The sequence below is a fragment of the Lampetra planeri genome, unplaced genomic scaffold (assembly GCF_965212315.1).
Source record: "Lampetra planeri unplaced genomic scaffold, kcLamPlan1.2.h2 scaffold_675, whole genome shotgun sequence".
Lineage (NCBI taxonomy): Eukaryota > Metazoa > Chordata > Hyperoartia > Petromyzontiformes > Petromyzontidae > Lampetra > Lampetra planeri.
In genome coordinates, this window is record NW_027615498.1 from 15,791 (window position 1) to 41,208 (window position 25,418).

Sequence of the window (25,418 nt, forward strand, 5' to 3'; positions counted from 1 at the left end):
GTCCTCTGTTGGGACTGTTGCTTGACACATCACATAAAAAACAGGCTCCTGAAGTGTCACACTGACTGGTATTGTCCTTTTTAATACATTGTGAATTTGAATAAAAAAATAAAAGATAGCCAGTAGAGCATCTAAAATAAAAAAAACATTTCCTTGCTATTGTTCTGATTTTTGCCTGATAATGTATGTGTGAAATTGTGCCACATAAATGACAAGAAAGCTCAAGCACTACTGTGCACAGAGCTGAGACGTCCCCTCACATCCAGGGGATCATGTCAATCGTCAGCAGTCAAAAGCCTATAAATGCCTGTGTCAACACTATAAAGCACACACTGTGGTCATTTCTTAAAATAGCAGCAAAAAAACTTATCCGCTTTCATTTTTAATGGTCTGTTTTTAGGATTTTTACCACACTTGTTTACTCAGCCCGAAGTCGGTTGTCTTTTTATATCATCCTGGAGGAGGAAGACTGCTGGACTTCTGGTTGTGACAGTTTAAAAGCATTTGTGTGTTCTGTTTTGTTAGTAAGTATGGGGAAAGGATAAAAACACCACCGACAAAAAATATCAAAATTATCAATAATTTTTGATGATTTCTCAGAGAATATGATGGATAATTTTGCTTTGCATGCCAATATTTCTTTCATTCTTTGTATTCTAAAAGAGAGGCATCTGTTAGATAGATAGATAGATAGATAGATAGATAGATAGATAGATAGATAGATAGATAGATAGATAGATAGATAGATAGATAGATAGATAGATAGATAGATAGATAGATAGATATCAAGACAACGCCACTAATAATTCATGATATAATGTTATCGGCGTTATTACATTATTTACACCGTTGCAGTATAACCCTGTGCTTTGTGTTTACAACCTACCATGGTCTCAATCCTCACATACTAGTGTTATGTTTACGTCACCGACTTTATTTATGTGCTGAGGAGAGCCATAAGAGCCATTGAAAATATAGGAATAAAATTGAATATGATTGGCTGCACTGTGACAAGTGGAATCAACATCTTAACTCCGTTACACTCCCCCTGCTGAATTCCACTTGCACAATACCGACCAAAACAAACAAAAAAAAGGAAAGGAAAAAGAAAAGAACAAAAAAAAAAAAAAAACATACATTCGACCAGGCAGGCAAACCCACAACCCAGAACAAAAACAAAAAAAACAAAAACATGTGTGATGAAAAATAAGGTGAAGACAGCCACAGCAGAAGAAAGGAAAAGAAAAGAAAGGGGAAAAGAGACCCCCGCGAAACCCCCGCGAAACCACACACAACCCAGTCCCAATACCATTCTCTGAAAGAATTAGAGGAGAAAGAGGCTGTCCAAACCTCCTAAACCACCACAGGTAAGCATGCCTGTTACATGTTCAATACACAATGTGACTACGCAGACCCACAGTAAAAAAAAAAATGCACAGGGACATAACCACAGAGAAAAGGAAATAAAGAATGGGGAAAAAAGAATAAAGACATAAAAAAAATCATTTGAAGCAATAATAAAGGTGCATGCCCCTTGCATATCATTCAGGAGAACCATAACACCCATGAACACAGAACAGAGGATATACTGTACAAATCCTCTATCCCCCCCCACAAAATCCTGTTGAACCCCCATCAACTCACCTTTTCCTTTATCTGGTCCACCAACTCAATGAGCCACACCCCAGGACAAAGAAACCTCCCCGTTCTAGACCTAATACTCCCGGACGGTTCTACTGGTGGAACTGGAACACCAGAGTATACGAGCTGGACCCGACTGCTCCGTAGAGGATGGGCCAAGTATGTTCTGAACTCTTGCTTTTTCATGTCAGACCTCACATTGCAGTACCTTCACGAATGCACCCATGGAACATGGTTGAATATTTTAAATAGGGACTTACCTACATGTGCTATGGGAATGTAGTCTGATACAACGGATTTGGAGCAAAGCAACCTGTGGAAGGCTCTAGAGCTACAGATACCCACATCACCAAGATTATACTTATGGGGTGGCCAGACACAAATATGGGAGTGTCAAAACATGACTTTGCAGTTATCAAGGTCTGGATGGTCACAGCAGCCCAACATATCCTCGGGGTATGGAAAAGTGCATAGATTGAAACTATCACAGCTGCCCAGGGCAGGTAGCATGGAACAACCAAACTGCCAGATCATGGCTTGTGAGATATTGTTGTGTTTTTGATTTGATTTGATTTGCTTGTTTTTGTTTTTATCATCACTTGTGTCAGCAAAATTACGAAACCTATACTAAATGAAAAATAAAAAATGGTTTTAGTCACAGTCACACAGTATTAAGAAAAGAAGTAATTACAGGTTAACAGTGGCCATATGAAAGTGTCAACATTTCACCAATTTGTGCATATCAAGATGGATATTTCACATCCCATTTATTATATTCAGCAAACCAAACATGGCAGCAATTTTACTTTTATGACTGGATCAACGATGTGAGCAAGATATGGAATAAACAGAGCCATTGTAAATAAATATAACAGACTTTTGTTGAGAGGGAGAAAACTGTCAGGAGGAGTAAGGTGTGTGTAATGCCAGGAAGTGCCGGGTGACGATGTGACAGTCGAGCAGCGCTCATTAGTTCGTCAGATAACGGGGATACCTGCGGGGATACGGCAGCCAACTTGTGCATCGCTAAGTGAAGCGCTGACAGCTGTGACATCAAGTCACGGCTTGGAAGCATAACTCATCGCGACGACATTGTGTCATCATAAAAAGGAGGCCGTACCGACGTCTCCGGGTGAACACAAGCTGCGCAACATGACAGACAGCTGCACCAGTCTCCAGTATGAAATGGACGAGCTGGCAGGTGGAGGCTATGGGAACCAGGCGAGAAGCACGGGGAGGAGCAGAGAATGCGAGGAACGGAGGGAAGAAGAAGAAGACGCGGAAGGGAAAGCGAAGCATGTGAAAGAGCACAGTGTGGGACCGACTTCAGGGCTTCAATGGCAGCGAAGCATCCAGATGGCTGCGTTGTTTTCTCACGCGCCCCAGAGACAGATGCACAGGTTAGCTGCCTGAAATATCAGTCACGATGCTGTTGCATCTGTGCTGAAAAGGAAGTTCACAGTTTCATGCTGATTCAAACAGTAAGTCTACAATATGTATCTACTTTAAACCCTAAAGCCTCTTTTTGACGTGTTGAGAGCTAATGTGGGCAGATTCAGAGCAGTGATTTTGGTGAGTTCACTTTGGAGCTCTGAGTGAGGAGCCCGACTAGTCTGACTAAATGGTTTAAAACCAGCAGGGGGTCCCAGGCAATAAGTTGGCTCTTGGGTGCTTGGCAGACATTCCTCCTGGCCCCCATGCTGAGCTCATTCAGACATCTCCAACGCTGGCCGGGAATTAAAGATTTCACATCCTTCATGTAATTTAGCTTTTTGGAAGAGTTTGACTTTGAAGCTGAATGTGTCACATTGCCTGTCTTTAACACACCGGCTGAACTCATCTGATTCTACACACAACATGAAATCCATTTTCAACCGCCGTGCAGATGATGTAACGGCAAAGCCACCAGATGACTAAAACTCTGAGAGCAGACGTCTTTAAATCTCTTGTCATAATGGCTGATCCTAATACAGCTAAAAGAATTGGAACCAGGCCTCTTCTCACCTAAAACCAGCAAAGGATTTCATTGCAATATGATGTGGTCCCTTTTACAACAGCCCTTCCTGAGTGCTGATAGAGCCTCGATAAATCGACGCAATCACAGGGAGATATCTGACTGACTTTGGAGAAAATCCCAGAGGGATCATAAATGCACAGCATTGGAATGCATGTGCCCACATTGCGTGTCTCTTTCTGTCATTGATTTTCTCTCTTTATGCTTTTTTTCCCCTTGTAATTCCCTTTATTTTCCACGTTCTCTTCTTCTAGAAATAACTAGAGCACTGTTTAGAGCTGATGTTTTTTATATGGTCAGTGGTTTAATGGTTGACGTAAGTGAGAATTTAGCAACTGTTTTCACACACACACACACACACACACACACACACACACACACACAATCACTTGGTCACAGCCAATAACCATTTGGGTGAACGAGAGTCCCACTTTAATGTCTATATTTTATTTATCTGGTCACTGATCAGTCACAGCCATGGACAGGCTCATCTGAAAACGTGTTAGCTTAGCCTCTGAGCTAACAAAACTGACTTTCACTGCTTCTGAAATATGACGAACCAATTAAGCCTGTTTCCCACCTCAACTGGTAGAATCACCTGCTGAGCGCCTCAGTGAGGTTTTAACACCTCTTCCCCCCTACTTCTGATCATGACATTATGTATTTGTCACAGTTAACATAATGCCGATGAACCAGCTGCCAAAAAACACTTATCACCGTATCCCCTGTGCTGCTGGTGAAACCGTAGGTGCTAACAACCTCAACGTGGGATGTGACACTCCCAGTCTAGACTGGCTAATGATGCTTCACTGCATTTACCAACCAGCAGGTGGAGGTATTCTAGGACTCTTCCACCCACGAGCCCCCATCCCTGTCCCTCCTCTGGCCCTGATGAGAGGAGTTCCTGCACAAACTTCATTCCACAGAGGGGAGAACACATGTTGGAGACTTCACAGAGAGCAGGGCAGAAAGACCAAAGCCCTCAGTCTGGACTTTTTCCGTAGACGGGATTACTTCTCCTCACGGTCTTCATGTATTTTCATCTTGGCAACAAAGTACATGAGTGTGAAACGTTGCATGTGAAGTGTAAATGTGATTTCAGCAGCTTGTAGAGATGGATACGTTTTGTGCGGTGAGCTCTCATCTCCTGGCCCTTCTCCTCTCTCTTCATCTGCTCTGCCACCCTCTTGTTCAGGCAGCCATGGACTCCTGCTATGACGAGGACGGTGCCGTGCACCGTTGCATGCCCAAGTTTGAGAATGTTGCCTTCAATCAGACAGTGGAGGTATCAAACGTGTGTGGTTCCCCGCCAGAGGACTTTTGCATGCAGACGGGGTCGACGCGCTCATGCCACCGCTGTGACTGGTCGCACCCAGACTTGAGCCACAATGCCAGCCTCCTGACAGACTTCCACAGGAATGACGAGCCCACGTGGTGGGCAGAGCCAAGTCCATGTTCTACGGAATCCAGCACCCCAATTCTGTCATCATTGTTCAGTCTGAGCCCAGAATCCTTGGGAGGGACTTGTTCATGGTTCAGCGTTCAAGGATGGTTAATGTCCTTTTTTTTTTTCATTTTACAGCGCTTGAAAAGTTTTGAAGGGAGCCACATCTGTCACAGACAGAAATAGAGAAATGTGCAAACATTTGTCTCAGGATTAATAAATGCAGATGGTTTCAAGTGCAAAGCGTCTGGCGATGGGATTTCACAGCAATGCTTGTTAGTCTTCTTTATGTCAGTTGATTTAAGTGTCATCTGTTTTTTAAACCATCTTTTCTATGAGATCTCCTCCCAGCCCATTGATGAATGAATCTTTCACCAAACCGCTGAACAATAGATGGTGTGTATTATTCTGCTGTGCCTCTGAGCAGCGCTTGTGAAAAAAAAGACTGTCTGGGCTTAGAGCTGCAATACTTGGAGCACATAGCCGCAAGGGCATGTCTGAGAAGGACACACGGATATATTTGACTCGCCTTGTTAGCAAAACCGAATAATGACCCAATTTTCTTTGAGTCAGAACATGGACAGCCTTGGAAAATAGGTGATGAACTTATCCATTCTGGCTGCCTTTTTTTTGAAGAACCAGAGACAGTGTGCCGTCGCATTAAATTATGCTAATTCAACCTTACTACAGTGAGTGCTGTCTTAGATGTTGGTGGTTCTCATGGACGTTCTTAAGACCTACCGTTTTGGGGGTTAATGTCCAAATAGAGAATGTGGACATAATGGCCGCTCATTCCAAGAAACACACAGACGTGTGTCATAAAGTGATCTTTACTAAATGCATCAGCATTCTGAAGAGATGCAGATGCATCATGGGACATGGGGACTGAGTATGTAAGCACAGAATATGTGTATATACTAAGCAGTTGGAACACACAGCACTTAAAGTAATAATGATAAAAATAACAATAAAAATAAAATAAATAATAATAATGGTTTTCTAGATACCCCAAGATGCTTTTCAGACATTCAAGAATAAATGTTCAGGCAGGTCTGTAGATGGACGTATCCAGTTACCAAAGCTGAATGCAAGTTATTGCTAGTATTTGTTGACTGCTCAACCGAGTCATTTCATTCCATAACACAGTACCACATTAGTCACTTAAGATTAATGAAATAGTGGCAATTAATTATTCTCCCTTATATATGTGTGTGTGTGTGTGTTTGCTACTTCTCGTTTTAATCCCAAAATCTGTGGATTACGGAGCAGTATGCTGAAGCAGGAAGCCAAAAATATAATATTTTATTAGACCAGGGCTGTGGCTCCAATTTAGTGCTTAGACGTGTGTCGTGTGTGTGTGTGTGTGTGTGTGTGTGTGTGTGTGTGTGTGTGTGTGTGTGTGTGTGTGTGTGTGTGTGTGTGTGTGTGTCGTGTGTCGTGGCTTCAAGTGACACTGACTACAGGGTGAAAATGTCAATGCTAACACTGTAGTTTGATTAACATGAAAGCAGGAAGAGTCTCTGTCAAATTGAGACATTGATTTCCAACTGGAAGTCGACGTCAGGCTGTGTGTTTTGAAGCTTCGCCGTCTACAATCCACAGCAGGAAGGTAATGATGCTTCATTGTGCTCTGGAGCTAAAGTCATCAGTCAGCTGACATGTTTATTCTTTAAGTCTTCCCATCACCCACAAGTCCATCTACCCTCAGACCAAAGTGACCTTTGCCCCCTTTCCCGCTGCCTCCCAAACATGTGTTTTGCCTTTTGCCACCTGGACTCAATATTCTGGAAAGAAGGCACAATTGTCACATATAACACAATCAAGACAGGCAATTTTCTCCACTTGAATAGCCCAGAATGTTGTGTGGCATCACTGTGGTTAAATTAAAGCTCTGTGATCCATCTGGGCTGCCAGCAGGGGGTGTCTTCAACATTACTGTTTTCTTTTGCCTCTCCAAACAAAACAAGGTTTCCCTGAAAGGAATACAGGGCAATGCTGGGATGATAAACACAGCGGCAGGATGTAGGGACACGTATTCGAGCCAGGTCAGAGATGGTCTATGCGAAATGAGGAAAAGAAAAAAAGGGGGAAGCTGGGCTGATCGTGGGGAGTAAACAAAATATAGTGGAAGAAAAAGGGAGGGGGGCAGAGACGAAAAACGGCTGTAGTGTGCTGCTAAAGAATTGGGGTCAGGTTTTTCCCACAAATACTTCAAAACACACACACACACACACACACACCACACACATTCTAACATTACACACTGATGTCTGCAGCTGGTTCTCATTCAGGGCAGTCAAAGAAAAGCAACATCCTGTCTCCGAAGTAAAACAACGATGAAAGTCTGCCACAGTTGGCACTGGCAATCAGCTCGGATGTGAGACACCGTTTCTCTGTAAGAGGCTGCCACTCTTTGGTTTCTAAACTTCAAGACTCAGGAGATCAATCTGCTCTTCGGAGTATTTGCTGATCCATAAGAGCTGGGAGTAAACACATTGTAAATATTGAGTCTGCAGCCTCTCTCAGTCTGGGAGCAGCTGTGTTAAGCTGAAATGACTCACAAACGGGTCAGACTGATTCTTGCAAGCAAGCTCCCGGCCTTCACTCTTAAAGTAGTCTGTGCCTTATAGTTTTATAACTGCACAGCATGAAATGCTTTGGTTTTGAGTTGTGATGCAACCAAGTCGGGTTCAGAAAAGCACCTCCAGTAAAGTCACACAAGGCTGTTTTACTGGAGTTTCCAACCGTAGTCATAATTTTTAGTTCCCCTGAGTGAGCCAAGGGAGGATGCTGCGCCAATCCCAACTGTGAGAACTCTTCTCTTTACATTTCTGAAATAAACTGACTCTGTGCAAGCCGTTTTTTTTTTTTTAATCTGTGCTCACCAACACTTGACCGTCTGGTAACAACCCAGAAGGCAGGCGTTTTCTAACTGCAATGTAAACCTTTCACATCAGCACACACGCACACACAACTCTGTCTGAAGTGTGTATTCACCCACAGATTTTGTGCCTGAACTTAACCAGAAATTTCAGTTGAAGATTCAATTGAAAAAATTAGTGTCATGTCAAAAGTATGTCACATATGCACCCTTTTCCATGACGCCGCTCCAACTTGACTCAGCTTTTTTGCGTTTCCACTTGAGGCTGTACCTGGTGTCTGCAGCTATTTTTGGTGCCTCCTGCAGCGAGTTCAAAACTAACTGAGACTGACTTTAACATGTGACGTCTACCAGGCTCAGATTGGTCGCTACAGTGAGAGAGTATTATAATGTTATTTTAAAAAACTTACGTCATACTGTATTGTGATCTTATACCATATAATTCTTTATAATACTGTTTTATCCATAACGAATTGTAATCATGTCAACACTATGGTTATATAATATTGTTTACTTCATGTCATGCTTTGTTATTTACTTATCTATGTATTTACTTTCTCTCCTAATTCAACTACCCCCCCCCCACACACACACACACACACAAACATGGACATTTGACACGTGGAGCCTTGGAACCCTTTTATGTTAGTGTCTGTTGCTATACGCGTTCTTCTGTTCTATGTATTCATCATATTACTGTTTTTGTCAAACAAATCTCACTAGTAATAAATGCTAAAAAGACCCAGATCAACAACGAAATAAGAACAAAACAAAAATCGTTCTTTATTCCTCCTGTCATGCTCATTTAACACAGCTCATGTGTGCAAAAAAATACACTGTGGTCAGTTAATGAAGTCCAGATGTTTGTGTGTTTTGTGTGACCCAGGCAGAGTTTCGTCTCTGTGCTCGTGTCCGGCACCGTCTCTCTGCTCTGCTCCGTCTGTGACAAAAAGCAGAGCAGTTCAATGTCCGACATTGTAGATGTTTTCGTGTCGTGTATGAAGCGCCGTCACGGCAGAGTCGAGCAGCCTCACGTTGAACTCATCGTCAGTTGACCTGGAGGCAAATGTGTTGGCTGCACGCATCGATAGGAATGAATGAAGAGTGTGCACACCTTGAAAGAAAAGAAGTTCCAAACCATCATGCCTTAGAACACACAAATATCTCCCATCAGCAGGGGGAATATGCAAGCAATGTTTCATCATCTCGCAGTCTTTTGTTTTCTGTCTTTGTCCCAGCAGGGCTGAGGTCACCTCATGCAGAGTAAATGAAGCTAAATGACGTTCGCGGCTCCTAAAGGACGATAGCGTTAGAGGGAAAGCTGGAGAGACAAAATACATAGATGCTTTGTTCTGACTCGACAGAGCAAAGCAACAGATGTCATAATGGCTGCACGAGTGCAGGGCGTCCCTGTATGAATTTCCAGCGAGGTTTTAGCTTCGGTATCTAATGATGTAGAAACGAATCCTAGAGAGAGCGAATGTTTAAGACTTTCTATGTGGTCCTTCCCACTTGGCTCTCCATGTGACTTTTATACGTGCCTCTTCAAGCTGCACAACAATCAGCAGAGTCTGCATTCATGGCACATCCTGATATAGAGTCAGTGGCGTTAAAAAAAAAAAGAAATCATTATACACCATCATTATAATATGAGCATGGATCTTTATTTGCTTGGGTGCAAAGTCAGATTACTCCAGACAAAACAGCAGCAGTCAGGTTAATACAAATTAAATTAAATAACTAAATCTTTTGCAGGCATTAAGGTACAAATAAAATGAGGAATGCACACATTTAATCCAACACATGCTGATGTGACACATCCTCCTGTTCTTCCTTCAGGATTCCTTTTTTTTTCTTTTTTTTGGGGTCACAAAGTAGCACCTATTACATCTTATGATGAAAAATCCTCGACTCAAAAGAAAATCTGGCCTCATTTGGTGCTGGTGTTCTGGATGCAAAAACTGTACTTGGAACCTGTTTTTTTTTCCAAAGTTAAATTATTTTTGTCCTTCTGTTCTCTATCTCTGTGTGCCCCCTAATGGCATACACACCACTAAAAATACACCATGTGTATATACTGTATATATGTGTATGTGTGTCTTTGTGTGTGTGTCTGTGGATCCCTCCTTTTTGATCCCTCCACAAATATTACAAGATATGTATTAATTTGGTGTTACAGTCCATATGGTTTCCCTTGTGTGCCTGCCACTCATTGGCCTGTTTTGTCGCCCATCGCCCAACGCATGTTAATTCAATAAAAGAGACATTTCTGTACCTTTCTCTTTGACCCGTGTTTCACTGCTGGGCCCATCATGATCTGGATAATGAGAAAATAATCCTGGGTATTCTTCTCCTCCTGCAGGAATGCTGTTCATTTACCCCACACAGCATGGGAAATTAAGTCTATCCTCCAATGTTTTCCTTCTCTCCATAATGATATTATGTCGGGCTTTTGTTTATTGTTTTTTTTTTGCTTCAGGGTTCCTACCCCTCAGCATTTGACTCTTACATAACCAACTTTGACCCGACTGTTGTAGCTACAATAGATTGGTTATGAACAGTGAGTCTGTCAATGATGTACTCAAAGCTCCTGTGTGTTTTCCACAGGAAAGGCCTTTGAGATAACCTACGTTCGACTGAAGTTCTACACCAGCCGTCCGGAGAGCTTTGCCATCTACAAACGTACGGAGGTGGACGGGCCCTGGCTGCCTTACCAGTTCTACAGCGCCTCTTGTAGGAAGACCTACAGAAAGGATCCTAAAGATTACATCCGCCCAGGAGATGATGAGAGGACTGCTTTGTGTACAGACGAGTTCAGTGATATCTCCCCTCTCACTGGGGGAAATGTGGCTTTCTCCACCCTGGAGGGCCGACCTAGCGCGTACAACTTTGATCAAAGCCCGTTGCTGCAGGTGAGGCCTCATTTTGTTGTCTATTAGGTTCCACTGAGCTGTTTCCTTGCCCCAGTTTCATGTGCGGACCATGTGGAATGGTCGGGATTCACTAGAAAGCTGCAAAATTAGTGACTAATGATTAGTGACTAATGAAAGCCCCCCAAGACACAAGGGTCCCCTTCACATCACTGATAACAAAGTTAGCACGTTGTATGACTGGAGATGATAGCCACATGTGACACTCCCATCCCTCCGAATCGCTCCCCCACACTCACTTACAAACGTATTGTAGCCGCACACACACACACACACACACACACACACACACACACACACACACACACACACAGCTGCCTTCAAGCCGTTAATGTTATGTTTAGCTCTGATTAATATTGATGGAGCCTTCAGAGGGCTGAGCTGCAAAACACTGCATCCTCTTGAGAGAGAGTCACATATAAAAGATGTACGTACCCAACAGGGAACGGCGTAATTTCTAAATTGGTCAGACACATGCTCATCAGCTACCTGTTGCCTGGAAATTGTATTTATAAACTGATTTGTTTTGCCTCAGAAACCCCTAGAGGGATGTAGCCCCGGTGGATTGTGGGTATATTAAGTTGACGTTGGCATGTATATTCTGAATAGAAGAAATAGTTCATGATTTACCGTAGAAATGTGATTAATGTACCATGTTTTTCTCTGAATTATTTGCATCCGTTAGCATCCGTCGGAAGGGATGGCAGTGTTGCCAAACTGGTCTTAAGCCCACAGGCTGAAGAAGCAATGACTCAAAAGGACGTTGGCAGACACACACGGCGAACAAACATTCAAAATCAAATTGCGTCTCGGAGGGAAGTCACGCTTCTATAATGTGATTCACATTACAACATGCGTTTTCTGCTGTCCTTCACACTTCCTTCACTTCATGGTTATTTTTATTCCCTGATTTTCTCCTGATTCTGTTTATATACAGTGGGACTCAGACTCTGTAATAAATGTCAATTAATTCTGAATATTTGTACTTGTCTGTTGCTCACATATTGAAGTGAGGGGCTTTGAGCTGGAGTCGTAGGACAGAGAAGTGCCTCTCGCACAGATTCACAGCTCGTCTTGTGCATCGGTATCAGAACCAAACGTGTCCTTGGACAACAATGGACTTTTCTGTTGCCATGTCAAAACCTTTTTTTTTTTTTCCTACATTGTGTCTTCATAAACCTCCTGTCTCAGTCTCACAGTTTCTAGTTAGTATCCTAATATAGCTACCAGATCACCAGAATACAAGAACTGCATGAAGGGCTTGCAGTGTCACCAAACCCACTGTCTCCGAAAAGCTACACAGGAAGGAGGAGGATTTGAGGACTGTGGATGTGTTGTTCAGCTCACAAACACGGTGAAGTTTATCAGCGATGGCTCAGACAATGCTGTAAAATGGAGCACAATGGAGTTCAGGAAAGAAGAAGAATCTTAGGAAGCATCTTGCTAGGATACTTCATATCCAAAAAAATGGCCACCGGGCACTATCCTGAATGGAAATGCAAAAAAAGCCAAGTAGAGTTGAGTTGAGTCATGCTTGAACCGTGGAGTGGAAAAGGGGCATTAACCTGACTTAGCAGAAGTCCCCACTTCTCCACTTGTCAGTTCAGACCTGAAGAAGCTTCTCGGATGAGTGAAGGAACGTCCAGTTGCCTTCGAATGAACTCATTAAGACACTATGACCTGGATGACTGAGAACCACCGCAGACAAACTGGGAAGTACGGTAGACGTGGTACATGTACCACTGTGCTGTTCCTTAAAACTGTTTAAGGCACACCTACCCGCTTATACCAACATCATTTGTCAAACAAAATAGAAATAGAAATAACTGTAACGTCTCATTGTTATTACAATGGATCATGTACCTGCCACCACGTTACAATTGTAAATTTATTATACTGGCATCTTTGCTCCATCTTTGCTACACTTTTGTAGGAAAAACAGCGATACAGTCGAGTTAACTTAGATGCTACATGCAACATATCTGCCTGCCGATAAACCCACCCTTAAACACACACACTCTCATACTCCGTCTCCTTTAAACCTCCCAACCACGGCTCTTTGAATGGGTGGCTTTGCTGCAGTCGCCCCCACACAGAAAGAAACGGCAGCCTTCCCTCGTGAGTGATCTAGATTTAAGGAGGAGAATGATGGAGGGAATCGACGGGAGTGGTGAGTGCTGCTTCAACTCTTCAGCATAAGCTGATCTGAGCCGCAGAATAAAGACATTTTCTCCTCATTGCTGCGAAATGAGGCTCCCCTGCGCCCACTGTGGGCGTAAATAAAAGTGACTATTGGATTATCGGCCATATTGCCATGGGTTGGACATGTTGTGTGGTGGGCTACCATCGGTACGCAAATACAAAGCCACAAAGACGGATTCTGAATGCCCTCATTCCCATAAATAAGAGACTAGACAAACTTTTCTTCTTTTTGCTCAGTGGACAAGATGGGATCAAATCAAGCTGTGGGATGTTATTATAGTTCTTCTATATGTGCATTCCACACACACAGACAGAGAATAATACGCATTACCATGAAAGGATTATTTGGGATTAAGGGGGAATACAAATGATTTGAAGACTTGCTGAGACACAGGTGATCAGCGGTTGATGTCGCAGGAGTGCCAGGAGGGAGCTTACGTTTCACTTAAAGGTTTATTAGTATTTGTCTCATATTGTCAAATACACGCAGAGGGAATGTCCTGTATCTTTCCATAAAAATGAACGAACATAATTTAGTTCCTCCACAGTAAAGTATCATCTAGTAAACTAGTAAAACAGAGTTCAACATAAACTTCACATTCACATAAAAAGACATAGTACTTACTTAACTAGAAAAGGTAAGGTACTATACCATTAAACCCATTAATGACTGATGAATCTGATTAAAAAAAAAGATTCTTTCCAGTAATACATAGGCACATAAACACTAAATGGGCTGTTTCCAGGTGAACTTTTGACGTTGAGGCGCAACGAATGAACTTACTGAAATCTGTTTAATGGAGAAAGTACAACTACAAATTAAGAATCGAGAAATAGTTAATCTGACTGAAAAAAAAAGTGTGACAGCATTTCAAATGATCGTCAAGACAGTGGAAAATAAATGAGTAAATAAAATAGCAACAGGTTGGGACGTTCTGTTTTAAAGTTTGGCCAAAAGACGCATTTGTGTCAAGTAGTACAAAATTGTTTTTGAGTATTCTATCCTTACAAAAGAGAACAGTGAAATCTGAATACAATCTCACACAAACCCAATGAGCCTACAAGTCTCTGCAGTGGGAATAAGGAGAGCTATGAACTAGATGAAGGGGTAGAAGTCAAACGGTATCTTCATCATCCCGACATTGACTGACAGGAAGGGAGGGACGAGTGAACTAGAGATGGTTGCACTCAAGAACAGAGAACAAGTGATGAACTAATCGATTCTAGAATTACTTTTCATTGGGAATTTCCTTCCCAGGATCAGACTACACCAGCTTTTCTTATTCTGGCCCCATGACTCAATCTGCTTCCTGGTTTTGTTTTGACACATTTAAGAAGGCTTCACACGTTTTGTGTATGGGGCGTTTAATTCCCACGCGTGTACACGGCTCCAGCTCGTCCCCAGCTCCCCCGGTCCAGCTCTGTCACACACATCAGCACGCACACATCTGTCAATCCTGACTTCCTGTCCTTCAGTCAACATCTGTGATCATCACTGCTGTCGTCTATCTAGTGACGTCTACGTCACTCTGACCGGTTGGATGGAAAAATCAATCAATTTATCACATATCTTAGTGTGAAGGAAAAGTCTCAAAAGAAAAAAAAAAAAAGGTTTGCACGTATGTGCCAGTCAATGGCAGTAAATTAATACAAATATATACTTAAGCACCTTCACAAAACATCAAGTCCTTACTGAGGAGCACGTGACAATACTACAATAAAATACACGTCCATTCTGTGGCGATTTATTATCAATATTGCATTACGATCACGTGTATTTTTATATGTTACGTGTATGTTACACCAGGTTTTTAAACTGAAACGCAATAATGCAGGCAAAAACTGATCTGCATGTGAGGGTCAATTCAATTCAATACAGTGTTTGTTCCAATGATCTAACAGTAAAATCAGCTGTTATTAACATCTTGATTATCACAACCAAAGCACACTTTATTGAAAACAACTTACATGAAAACCGCACAGTTCTTGTGTTTTTTTTGTTTCGTGGTTAAAATACAATGATTACCTCTTCATTAGCCTGTTTAACAAGCTTCTTTGTGGCAGCTTTCTTTTCCAGCGAAGCCTTTGTTCACTACTGCTGATTCAATCACAAAATACGAGGGAAACGTTTCTACACTCAGAGGTTTGAAAACAACTGGAAAACTACTTTCAAAGGTGCAGCAGACATTGTGATTTTATTTTATTTTCACGACCATGCAACAGCATCCGCCATATATATGTGTGCGCGAGGGAGATGAGCAGAGGTCTTATTTACATTAAAATGTGACTACTAATGGTGTTGTTGGCTGTGTTTCAGCAGGCTTTAGATGCACCATCGACCCGACCATCAACCCTTTGATTATAAAGCTGTGGGGATCAATAAGAGGCAAGAAAACATAGATTGGGTGGCAAATCTCTCAACAGACCTGCCAAACATTCTCTCTTTCACTCTACATCTCCCTCCAAGCATTTCCCGTTAAATAGGATGAGAAGGCCCAAAATTGACTGTGATCTGCTCTCCCATTAGAATAAAAAGTGGATCAATTGCACCATCTCTTTTATTAAATCACTTATTCCCCCCTCTACGTTATTTAAAGGGGACAGATGGGTTGAGCAAGAAAATAAACACGCCAGGCATCCTCTGATACAAAAAACAGAGCTGACAGAATGCAAACGAGGTGACATAGTGATTCCACAGACAAGATGGCGGAGATGTTTAATTGTGTCTGAAATTGCTCCCTACTCCCGACATAGTGCACTATGTAATGGATAAGCAATTTTGTAGTGGTGTCCGAAACCTCATAGTGAGCTCCGTAGTGAGTGATAGGGAGTAGGGAACGATTTCGGACACAGCCACTGTCCGATAGATGTACATTTCTGCCACCGTATTCACATTCACACCTGTTGGTAGACGCTGCTGTACAACATCAGGTGCATCCGTGTTTGGCCCAAGGGCCGTTCACATGGATGCTGGGGGAGCTGGGATTCAAACTGGGAACCTTCTGATTGCTGCACGACCCAACACAACAGCACATCTGTTACATATCAACGTATGAAGAGGTCCGAAAACGAACGTCCTCACTGTGCGCTGGCAACAGGATCAAAAGCCTGCACTGAGGTCTGGTTGTAGTGGGACGTATCCAACACCCCGACCTACCTGCTCTCACTGATTTATTCTCAGTATGCATTGATCATAATTACTGCAGCTGACGGATGGCAGCATCAATAGGTCACCGCTTGCATCAATAATCTATCTAGTTGTTTTCTAGGTCGAGGTCCGTCGTGAGAGTAAACACCTCAGTTGGTGAATGCAGCTCGGTCTCTATGGTTTGAAATGAGAGAAGAAAAAAAAAAGACAGAAGACGAGAATTTTAGTAGATGCATGAATGGAAAGGCTCATTAAAAAGTAAATGTCGCATCAGTGTACGTTGGTTGTCTGGTTCCTGTTCAGCTTACATTCATGGTGAGGTGTGAAGGGACAAACAGAAATCAGATTTACAAAGTGGGGTTTAGAGACAGATTATCATCTCTACACCACAAGGCATCCTCCGCCAGGGGCACAATTACTTGCTGTATCATCAGCATACACATGTGGACACTGACGTATAAATGTAGAGAAGAGAAGTACACTGTCCTGGGGCATTTTACAACTGTATCATGAGGCAGAAGAGGACATTTTGAAAATGAACTCCATTCTTGCACACTGGAATCAAACCAATATAATGTGAATGTGATTATGTTGCAGTACGAGGTAATCGCAGCCTTTCCCTGCTTTAGATGAGTCATACAACCTCTCATCGTTGCAGTTATGAGTTGACCTTTTCTCATTTTTACAAAGGCAGAGGAGGTGAAGAGTGCGCTGTAATACCACGCAGTTGACATGGATTAAACCATTTTTCTTGTCCTGTTTGTCCCCTTGAGCCAAAACTTCAGTATCAGAACAGTAACGGGGTGCTCAGCCTGAAAACGTCTCCTTTAAACAAGTCTTTTATTATTGCCATTAGTCAGGTGGAACAACGCTGATGTCATCGACAGGAACGCCATGAGCCACGCTGCCAAATCTCCGGTTTTGTTTGTGACAATATTACATTTACATTGCTTTGCATATTGAGTTAAGTGGAGGACTGCTGTAAAATGAATTCCTGGAGGTAAAACAGAGGCTGTAGCCCACCGTGTGTTGTTGTTTTCGACCATCGAGCAAAAACCAGTCAATGTTTTTTGAGAGGACGATGTGTCTTGAGTGTTAAGAAGCCTCGATGTGCTGTTCCATACACGCCACATTAAATCACAACGCATTAGCCGTCAGATCACTTCTGAAATCTGCATTTCTCAAAATCCCATTTATCAGTTGGCTCTTCCTGGTGCATTTCTGTCAGAGGTTAAAGTGACACTTTTCACATACAGATTGTCAACAGAGCATAAAATGATCCCTTCTCCCCTCAATGGCATGTCAGTGTGCCATTTCATCTGCATATGGCTCACACAGAGCCATGCATATTTCATGAGGCTTAAAACAGGAATTGCATTCTGCCTGTTTTAATAGCATTTTAATCCCTTTGCAGATCGTAGGGAGCTTACTTTCAGTGACAGACTTCATACACTGCTTTTAAAATACATATTGCACATTTTTAGACATCAAATTACATTGGAGGGAAAAGATAAGTGCTGATAGACGAATGCACAGGTGTTCTCAGCGCCTGTATCTTTCCCTCGAATAAATTATCATATTCTGCATAGTGATTGCACGTGTCATTGCTGATTGAATTACCTGGAATCAACAGGTCACCTGTAACATGGCATGTAGGTGTTTTCTGCAAAAGGTTTACTTCAAAGAGGAGCCTGTTCAGGTTTGCTAAGCTCCTTTTCAATAACAACACATAAGATGAAAGCTGCTGCAAATTTAATTTGTTCAGTCAACCATTAAAATGTTGTGTGTCTCTCCTTCCCCACCACACACGCCCGAGTCCACCTCTCTCTCGCGCTCTCTCACTCGAAAGCAGTGTGGCAAATTGGAGCGCCAGCATTGAATGACAATGAGCAAAGGAGGAAAATACATATTGAGGGCACAGTGAACTTAAGCAATTAAATTAAAAAGTTATTAACTTTGGGACACTGCTCTCTTTCCTGCCGCTGCGAGTAGCCAGAAGCCTCAGGGTTCAAGGCAGCATGCGGGAGGACAAAGCGGAGATGGCAAGGAGGGGAGATCTGTCAAGGAAAAGAGGAATTTGGAGACATGGGTTCAGATTAGAAACTTCTAAGAAGAGACGTCCTCTAAAACATATCAGACATCTTTGCAACGGGTGGTCTTATTATATCGGCATGTGTTTTATGTCTTTGCGTGGACCGACACACTGCTTAATCAGAGAGGAACTGTCCAAAGCAAATAACTGGCCGACTGCCACTCCAAACACCTCAGCCTACCCCCTAAGTCAGCACCGCTGTAGTACTCTGAGCCAATAATTTCAAAGGAGAGAGAATCAAAGTTAATTAAGCTTTTGCTGTGGTTTGCACAAATAATAAGTAATGGGTTGACTACTAATTAACCCGAAGAAACCGCTTCCTTTCAGTGCACTAAGTGATATTTAGAACTGCGTCTGCTTTTCCGCACATAATAGCACCATTCCTCCAAGCACAACTAATGACTAAGTACATATGATAACGGCCTCACACCCTTTGATAAATGGCAGAGCTTTTGGCTTTTGCGTTGCATGTATATAAATTCCGGCGTTCGGGTCTCTCAATTAGTTCCTCATAATCTCCGTTTTCTGACAACTGATTGATAATTCCGACCACATGGATAACTCACTGTGGATTACTGACATCACATGTTTACATGATCAAATTAGGGCAAATTGATCCCACTTGAACTTTTAGCAACAAATCTGACCAATCTGTGATGGCTTATTTAAAAGGCCATTGTTCATTTCAGTGACACGTATACACAGAACCGCCTCACAGGGAATATTGTTACGGTGTAGGAATGTATTTTTGTGTGTTTCAACCTACTGATGAAACAAGAACCGGGAGTTACCGACTCGTACGTCTGCTGAAAGTGGAACGCAGTATTAGTAGTCAGTTTAAAACTGAAGAAGCTTCTCGGATGAGTGTCGAGACGCGAGCACTCATCCAGTTGCCAATGATTTAACCCAACAAGGGTGCCACCTGTTGCACCTGTTTTACAATAGCGACTGATAATTTTGGGACCACGAATCTCCCAATCAGCTGGGCTGCTTCCGGCCTGCCCACCTGCCAGAATGACTGCCAAGCTTCCACACGGCATAAAAATGTAAATCATGCATAATTAAATGTGTACAGCATGGCAAGGTGTTAACGCAGAGTGAGATGAGATAGAGCTACGTTGAAAGCATGACACCCAGGATGAGCAGAAATCCCCAGAGCACTCTCCTGTTCTTTTCTCACCATGTGTTAAATTACACCGTGAATTACTTTCGCTCCCTCCAATCAATGCCTAAAACTCTTACTGGCCTTCCTTGCAGCTGGGTGAGCCATCAAAACTTCATAGGTGTCCCCATAAACCACAGATGGAAATCCTATCCAGGTAGTGTTGACAAAATAAAAAAGGGGACATGTGCTTCCACACACATCAGGGGGGGCATCAGGGTCCTTTGATGTCTACATGTGCTGTGGAGGTGTGGTGTGCCCGTTGGGTGGCCGGGGACAGACCAGGGGAAGCGTCAAAACAAGATATTGCAGTCGTGGAGGTCAGGTTCAGGAGGGGTTCATCCCCACCGGTTTCTGGAGGGTGTTTTGGGGATATGACAGAAGTGTGTAAACACTGTGTAAACAGGTGCTGGCGAGGGTTGATGGCGATGGGTGGGAGGGGAGGGGGCCATGCATGAGAATGGCAGGATGTGGGTCGAGGAGGTGGTTTTGCTGTGACTAAATATTCTCTATGTAATGTTCTAATTTGAGTGTGTGAATTGCTCTTTATTGGCATTAATATGTATATACCAAACACCTGGGATCTATTCTAACATCTTCCAGCTGACCTTCAAAAATAAAAAAAGGGGGGTCATTTGATGTCATCCAAACAAGATACCACTGGAATGGAGTCAAATAGGGACAAAGACTGTAAGCAAGAGCACCAACAAAAGCACACCAGCCCAGCTGCCCTCAATTCTACACAACTGAAGTCAGGGTTACAACAAAATAGCAGCTCTGTGGACTGAAACAGGCTGCTGAGGCACACTGTCTGAAATCCTCAAGTGCACGCCGGCACGGGTGATAAGGCTGGCAAGAGGGAGAAACAGGAAAATAAACAGGCTAGGTAAAGTGAAAGGGCATTTCAGGTAAGAACACTTAATTTGAGATGAGTTACGACTGCAGAGGTGTTAAAAAGGATCCACCAGCTGGCCCTAAATTTACTCCTCGACTAAAAGTGTGCCACACAGAGCTCCACTGTGAGCTGAGTACTTTTCCTCAAAGAGCTTTCCCCTCTGCTGCCACTGAAGTCCAGTCCTGCTGACCTCAGCTCTGGGAGGGCTGAACCCATCTGAGGCACATGTGTCTCATTTGCACCAGATGTTCCGGTGTAACATCTCCCAGGCCTCCTTAGTAAACACGTGTTGTCTTGGTTTGTCCTGGTGTGTCAGGCTAGCATGGCGGGATCAAAGAGGGATCTTTGAAGGTCAGTCCAGACCCAAAGATTCCAGGTGCAACTGAAAAGTTGGAACAATAGTAGCACTGGGCTGAACAGTCCTGTTGAAGCTCGGCATCTGTCAGGGGATTCTCCCCATGCCATTGCTGATCTTGCTTGCAGACCTTCTGCTCCAACAAACATGGCTAACTTTTGGCTCGCTCTACAGGCTCGTGAAAGCATGTGCCCCCCTCAGGGGGTGCTACAAGTCTTCAGAATGTAGAGATAAATTAGAAGGGATTTCTAAATAAGATGCAATCGGACAAAAATATGTCTGGGACAGAGACGGGGTTGGTTACAACAGTGGTTTAGGTGAAGTCTCAACCGGTCTCAGTCAGGTGCCGCAGTGTGAACTGTACTGTTGTGAATGCAGAGCTGCACGTTTCAGGTTGTGCTTGGAATGTTTCGTCTGGACTTAAATCAATGCTGTCTTGAGTTTAAAAGCATCGATCCATGGTGTGGTTGGATGGATATGGAGGCAGAGGCCCCAGCTCAGAAACTGATACATACAGTAGAGCTAAAAGTACGTATAATAACAGAAGAGGAACCGAACTTCAGATCACAAATATTCTATCTCAAGCATCAGAAGTACAGAGACCTGACAATTTTCAAATCTCAGTTTTCCTGGCTGGCCTGCACAGCCGGTGGAGATGGGCTGATCCGACCAGACTTTTCAAACCGTGTCCAACAATCACGTCCCAGAAGGTTCAGACCACAAATCCACAACATACAGTACAAGAGCTACTTTAGCTGCATATGCAGCATTAGACTAATAACATTATCAAGCTCAGTTCTTTAGCTAATCTAGACTATGAGCTGCTCCTCCACTTTATGTCAAACTTTCTCTGAACAAGGCATTTTGAACCAATTATAGATGTTTCAGTTAGTGGCTTTGACCTCATGATGTGACCCCACCAGTGTCTGCAGGCACAGCCCACACAGGTGGTGTCAATATGAAGACCCCTCTCCTTTGAAACAGGAGGTCTTCTATGACTCCGGGAGAACTGAGGAAGACCCCTGAGAAACAACTCTGAAACTTTGTAGTTCTCAGGCTACTTAAAGCTGAGAGATCACATCAGATAGCTGAGGGAGAGTCGGTGGAACCGGAAGAGTCCTTTTTCTTCCATTTCTTCTGATAAACTAATTGAAGTCACTACATCCACATCCCAGAACACACACTTGGACAAACAGCAGTAGTTTCACATATAAAGTGAAGATGTAATGTTTTCACTGCTCGTTGGCCATTATTTAATGGCTGATTGATCTGGTTTCAGGCTTTATGAGCTACTCCACCACCAGCCACCAAGATGTAATCGAGAAATTTGAAATACCATCAAGGACATAGCATCTGTTTGTAACAAAGGGACAAAAGAAAACATTGCCCTTTCACACCCTCGTGGAAAAACATGTGTTGGATACAACAGAGTTCTACTGGAGCCACACACCACCAGGAAACATTTAATTGAGAAAAGAAAAGTTTATTTTTCCAAAGATGGTTGCCATGGTTCTTGATGAGAACAAACGAATGTCAGTATCACTTAATATCAAGTATCAACCTACATTAAATTAGTCAACTGAGGTCATATCAGGAAAAAAATGAATGAAACAAACATAACACATAGACATTTCAATACTTACAATGATGTACAGACACATGGCATTTGTTTGGAAGGACAAAGGAAGAGTGTCAACTTGGGGGCCCCCTTTTATAGGAGGTGTCCCCAGGAAGTGGGCGTAGTCCCACTGAGACTGGTGGTGCAGGTTAAAATGGCTGATGTCTCCTTCTGGAGAGGAGGGGTAGTGCAGGGAATGAATTGTTTTCTGACAACATGAATAAATAGGTTTTTTGTCGAAGGTCAATCCTTGTCTCCCACTGCCACACATCAAAGTCATGTCTAAGGAAGTTTCCCACAGCAGTTTATTCCAAAGTTGGTTTCCGTTCCCAATTCAGTGAGGGATTCCTGGTGTCATTTGTTCTCCACTTACCTGACCTCACTTTTATCTTCCGCCCCACCCCTGCACATCTTCCTGTTTGCTCTTCCTCTGTTTGCCCCTTCTCCTTCCTCTCCCACTCTCCCTTTATCCTGTCTTTACCTCTGCAGCGGCCTCAAACAGAGGAGCTTAAATCATATCAGGGCTCGCAGCTTTGCCAAGTGCCATCCATTAAACTGAGAAGGTGCTGCAGTTTTACCCATTTTCATTTTTCCTAAAGATTTCTTTTGTCTCCATTAATCCATTTCTTTCCTCATCCCTCTCTCTGACATTAACACCATAACCCACACAATGCTGAGTATCTCTCAGTCATATCTGCAGCTGTCCCATTCACATCCTTCTCACTTCTTCCTTGGTTTGTCGACCCACCATCTAAACTTCTTTTCTTTCTTTTGTCTAATTTGACAGTTCCCTGCCATTGATCCACTTCTCTGCCTTTTTGTCGTTGCCTTCCAGGAGTGGGTGACAGCCACTGACCTGCTCATCTCATTGGACAGGCTCAACACCTTCGGCGACGAGTTCTTCAAGGACACCAAAGTGTTGCGCTCGTACTTCTACGCCATCTCTGATTTCTCCGTGGGTGGCAGGTACGACACGCGCCCTCTGAGAGAAATGTCACCCTGCTAAGACCTTTGTGTATCATATCTATATTTTCATTTGGTCAGGAATTCACTGTAAGCACAGAATGTCCCGATGTAGTTCTATCTATGGCAGACTATTTCTTCTATGTGAGGATAAGTGAGGCTGATGGACATTTCCAGTTCAACTCACACCAAAATCTATTCCATAGTGTTTAAATGCAGATCAATTGAAGATACAATTTCTCTGATGAAGAGTATATGAATATGTATTACAACAGGTATTGTTGTATCACACACATTAGTACTGTTTGTGTACAAACCCAGACAAGCCATTAACACCTTATGCTGCACAGCTGTTTGTTAAACAGGGAAAAAAACACAAAACCTGGCTGTCACCATCTGATGAGAGTAAACCAACATAATCCTCTTCCAGTTATTTGGCTTTATTACTCGCGGTAATGAGAGAGGTGCTGGCGCTAGGATTACATCCACGGAGCAGGGATGGAAGGGGGCGATTAAAGTTGGTGAGATGAAATCTTCAGAAAGAATATAAACTTGATCTGACACCTGTCATAAACACTCAGGATCACCGCAGCAGCATGACAAATTACCCACCAATGTCATCCCACCTCAGGGGCGGGGGTGAGGACAACACTTGTACCACACATGCACCTACACCTTGGCTGAGCAGCACAGATGCTTTTAAGACGCTGTGATTGATCAGAAATGATCAATAGCATACGGTGGTTATGAGGAACTTTGAAGTTGAGGTGGCCATATATCACTGATCGTATTTAGCTGGATTTATTCTGTTATATGGCAGTAACATGAACTGTCTAAAGCAGGGGTGTCAAATTTGATTTCAGGGGCCACATTCAGCCCAATTTGATTTCACTGGAACAAGACCAGAAGTTCAGAAGCAACTTTCGCTCTTTGCAAATCCATCCCGCAAGTCAGACTGGGGCTTGTTTGGCCAGAGGCCCATATATTTGACACCCCTGATGAAAAAATGCCTGTCAACATCTCACATAAGCATAATCAGAATCACATCCTTCACTACCCATCGAGTTGCCATTAGAAGTCAGCAGCCGTAGCATCAAGATCCAACTCCAACATGAGGCTCTTTGGAATAGGTTGTCGTTGCCTGGCCAACAACAGAAATAACTGGGTCTGAGCCTCCGGCAGGCGTAAGTCTGGATCTGGGACAGCTGGTGACGTTTGACAGAGCCCAACACTCAGTGACAAGTGCCTGTCCCCCATCACAGCCACTTGACAGAAGCCAGAAACACTGCCAGGAAACAGCACACATGGGAAGGAGTGCCTGACACCTCTGCTGTCTGCTGTGTGCTCTCCAATGAGAGAGAGAGAGACAGAGAGGAAATTAGCAGATATCAAGGAGCGTGTTGTGAAAACAGAATGAATGAATTACACAACTGGTTAGAGAAGGTTGAAAAGTGCTCACCAAAAAAAAAAAAATGTGGATGACACGTCGGTACCTCCGGAGAAACCTGCAGTCAGAGGTGTGTGTGTGTGTGTGGTGTGTGAATTGTGCAGTTGCTGAAAGGAACTTAAAAAAAAATCTAATTGAAAGTGATAACTCCTTATGGTAGAAATACCCCTCTCACTACCCGCACCTCCTGCCACTCCTGACGTCCACGACATTCACTGGGACTGTTAACATACCTTCACTTAAGTGAACAAGTACAACAAGAGTTTATATAGAAAAACCTGACCCAGCTTGTTTTACATAACCATCTGCCCTGCATCTCCCACAGATGCAAGTGTAACGGTCACGCTAGCGACTGTGTCGAAGGGGAACACGGTGGCCTGGTCTGCGCCTGCCAACATCACACAGCGGGGGACGACTGCCAGAAATGTCACCCTTTTTACCAGGACAGACCCTGGGCCAGGGCCACCGGGGACTCGGCCAACGAGTGTCGGAGTGAGTATTCTGCTTCTGCGCCGCTGTCACGAGCTGCCTGTGTGCAGTCTACTGAAAAGACTCACAGGGCAGTGTGGACTACAAGTGACAAGCTCGGGCTGCCCGAGCGACCGTAAAATCCAATACAACTCACC

General features: G+C 43.3%; 1 protein-coding gene across 1 annotated transcript; it reads left to right on the top strand.

Annotated features, from left to right (window-relative positions):
- Positions 1–2,793: 2,793 nt before the first annotated feature.
- Positions 2,794–25,284, top strand: LOC144741720 (laminin subunit gamma-3-like; the record flags this gene model as incomplete). The annotated part of the gene is made up of 6 exons (XM_078624220.1): positions 2,794–2,955; positions 4,851–5,089; positions 8,867–8,988; positions 10,588–10,892; positions 23,218–23,348; positions 25,118–25,284. Coding segments are annotated over exons 1-6 (1,126 nt in total), but the record flags the coding sequence as incomplete, so codon positions are not given.
- Positions 25,285–25,418: the final 134 nt, after the last annotated feature.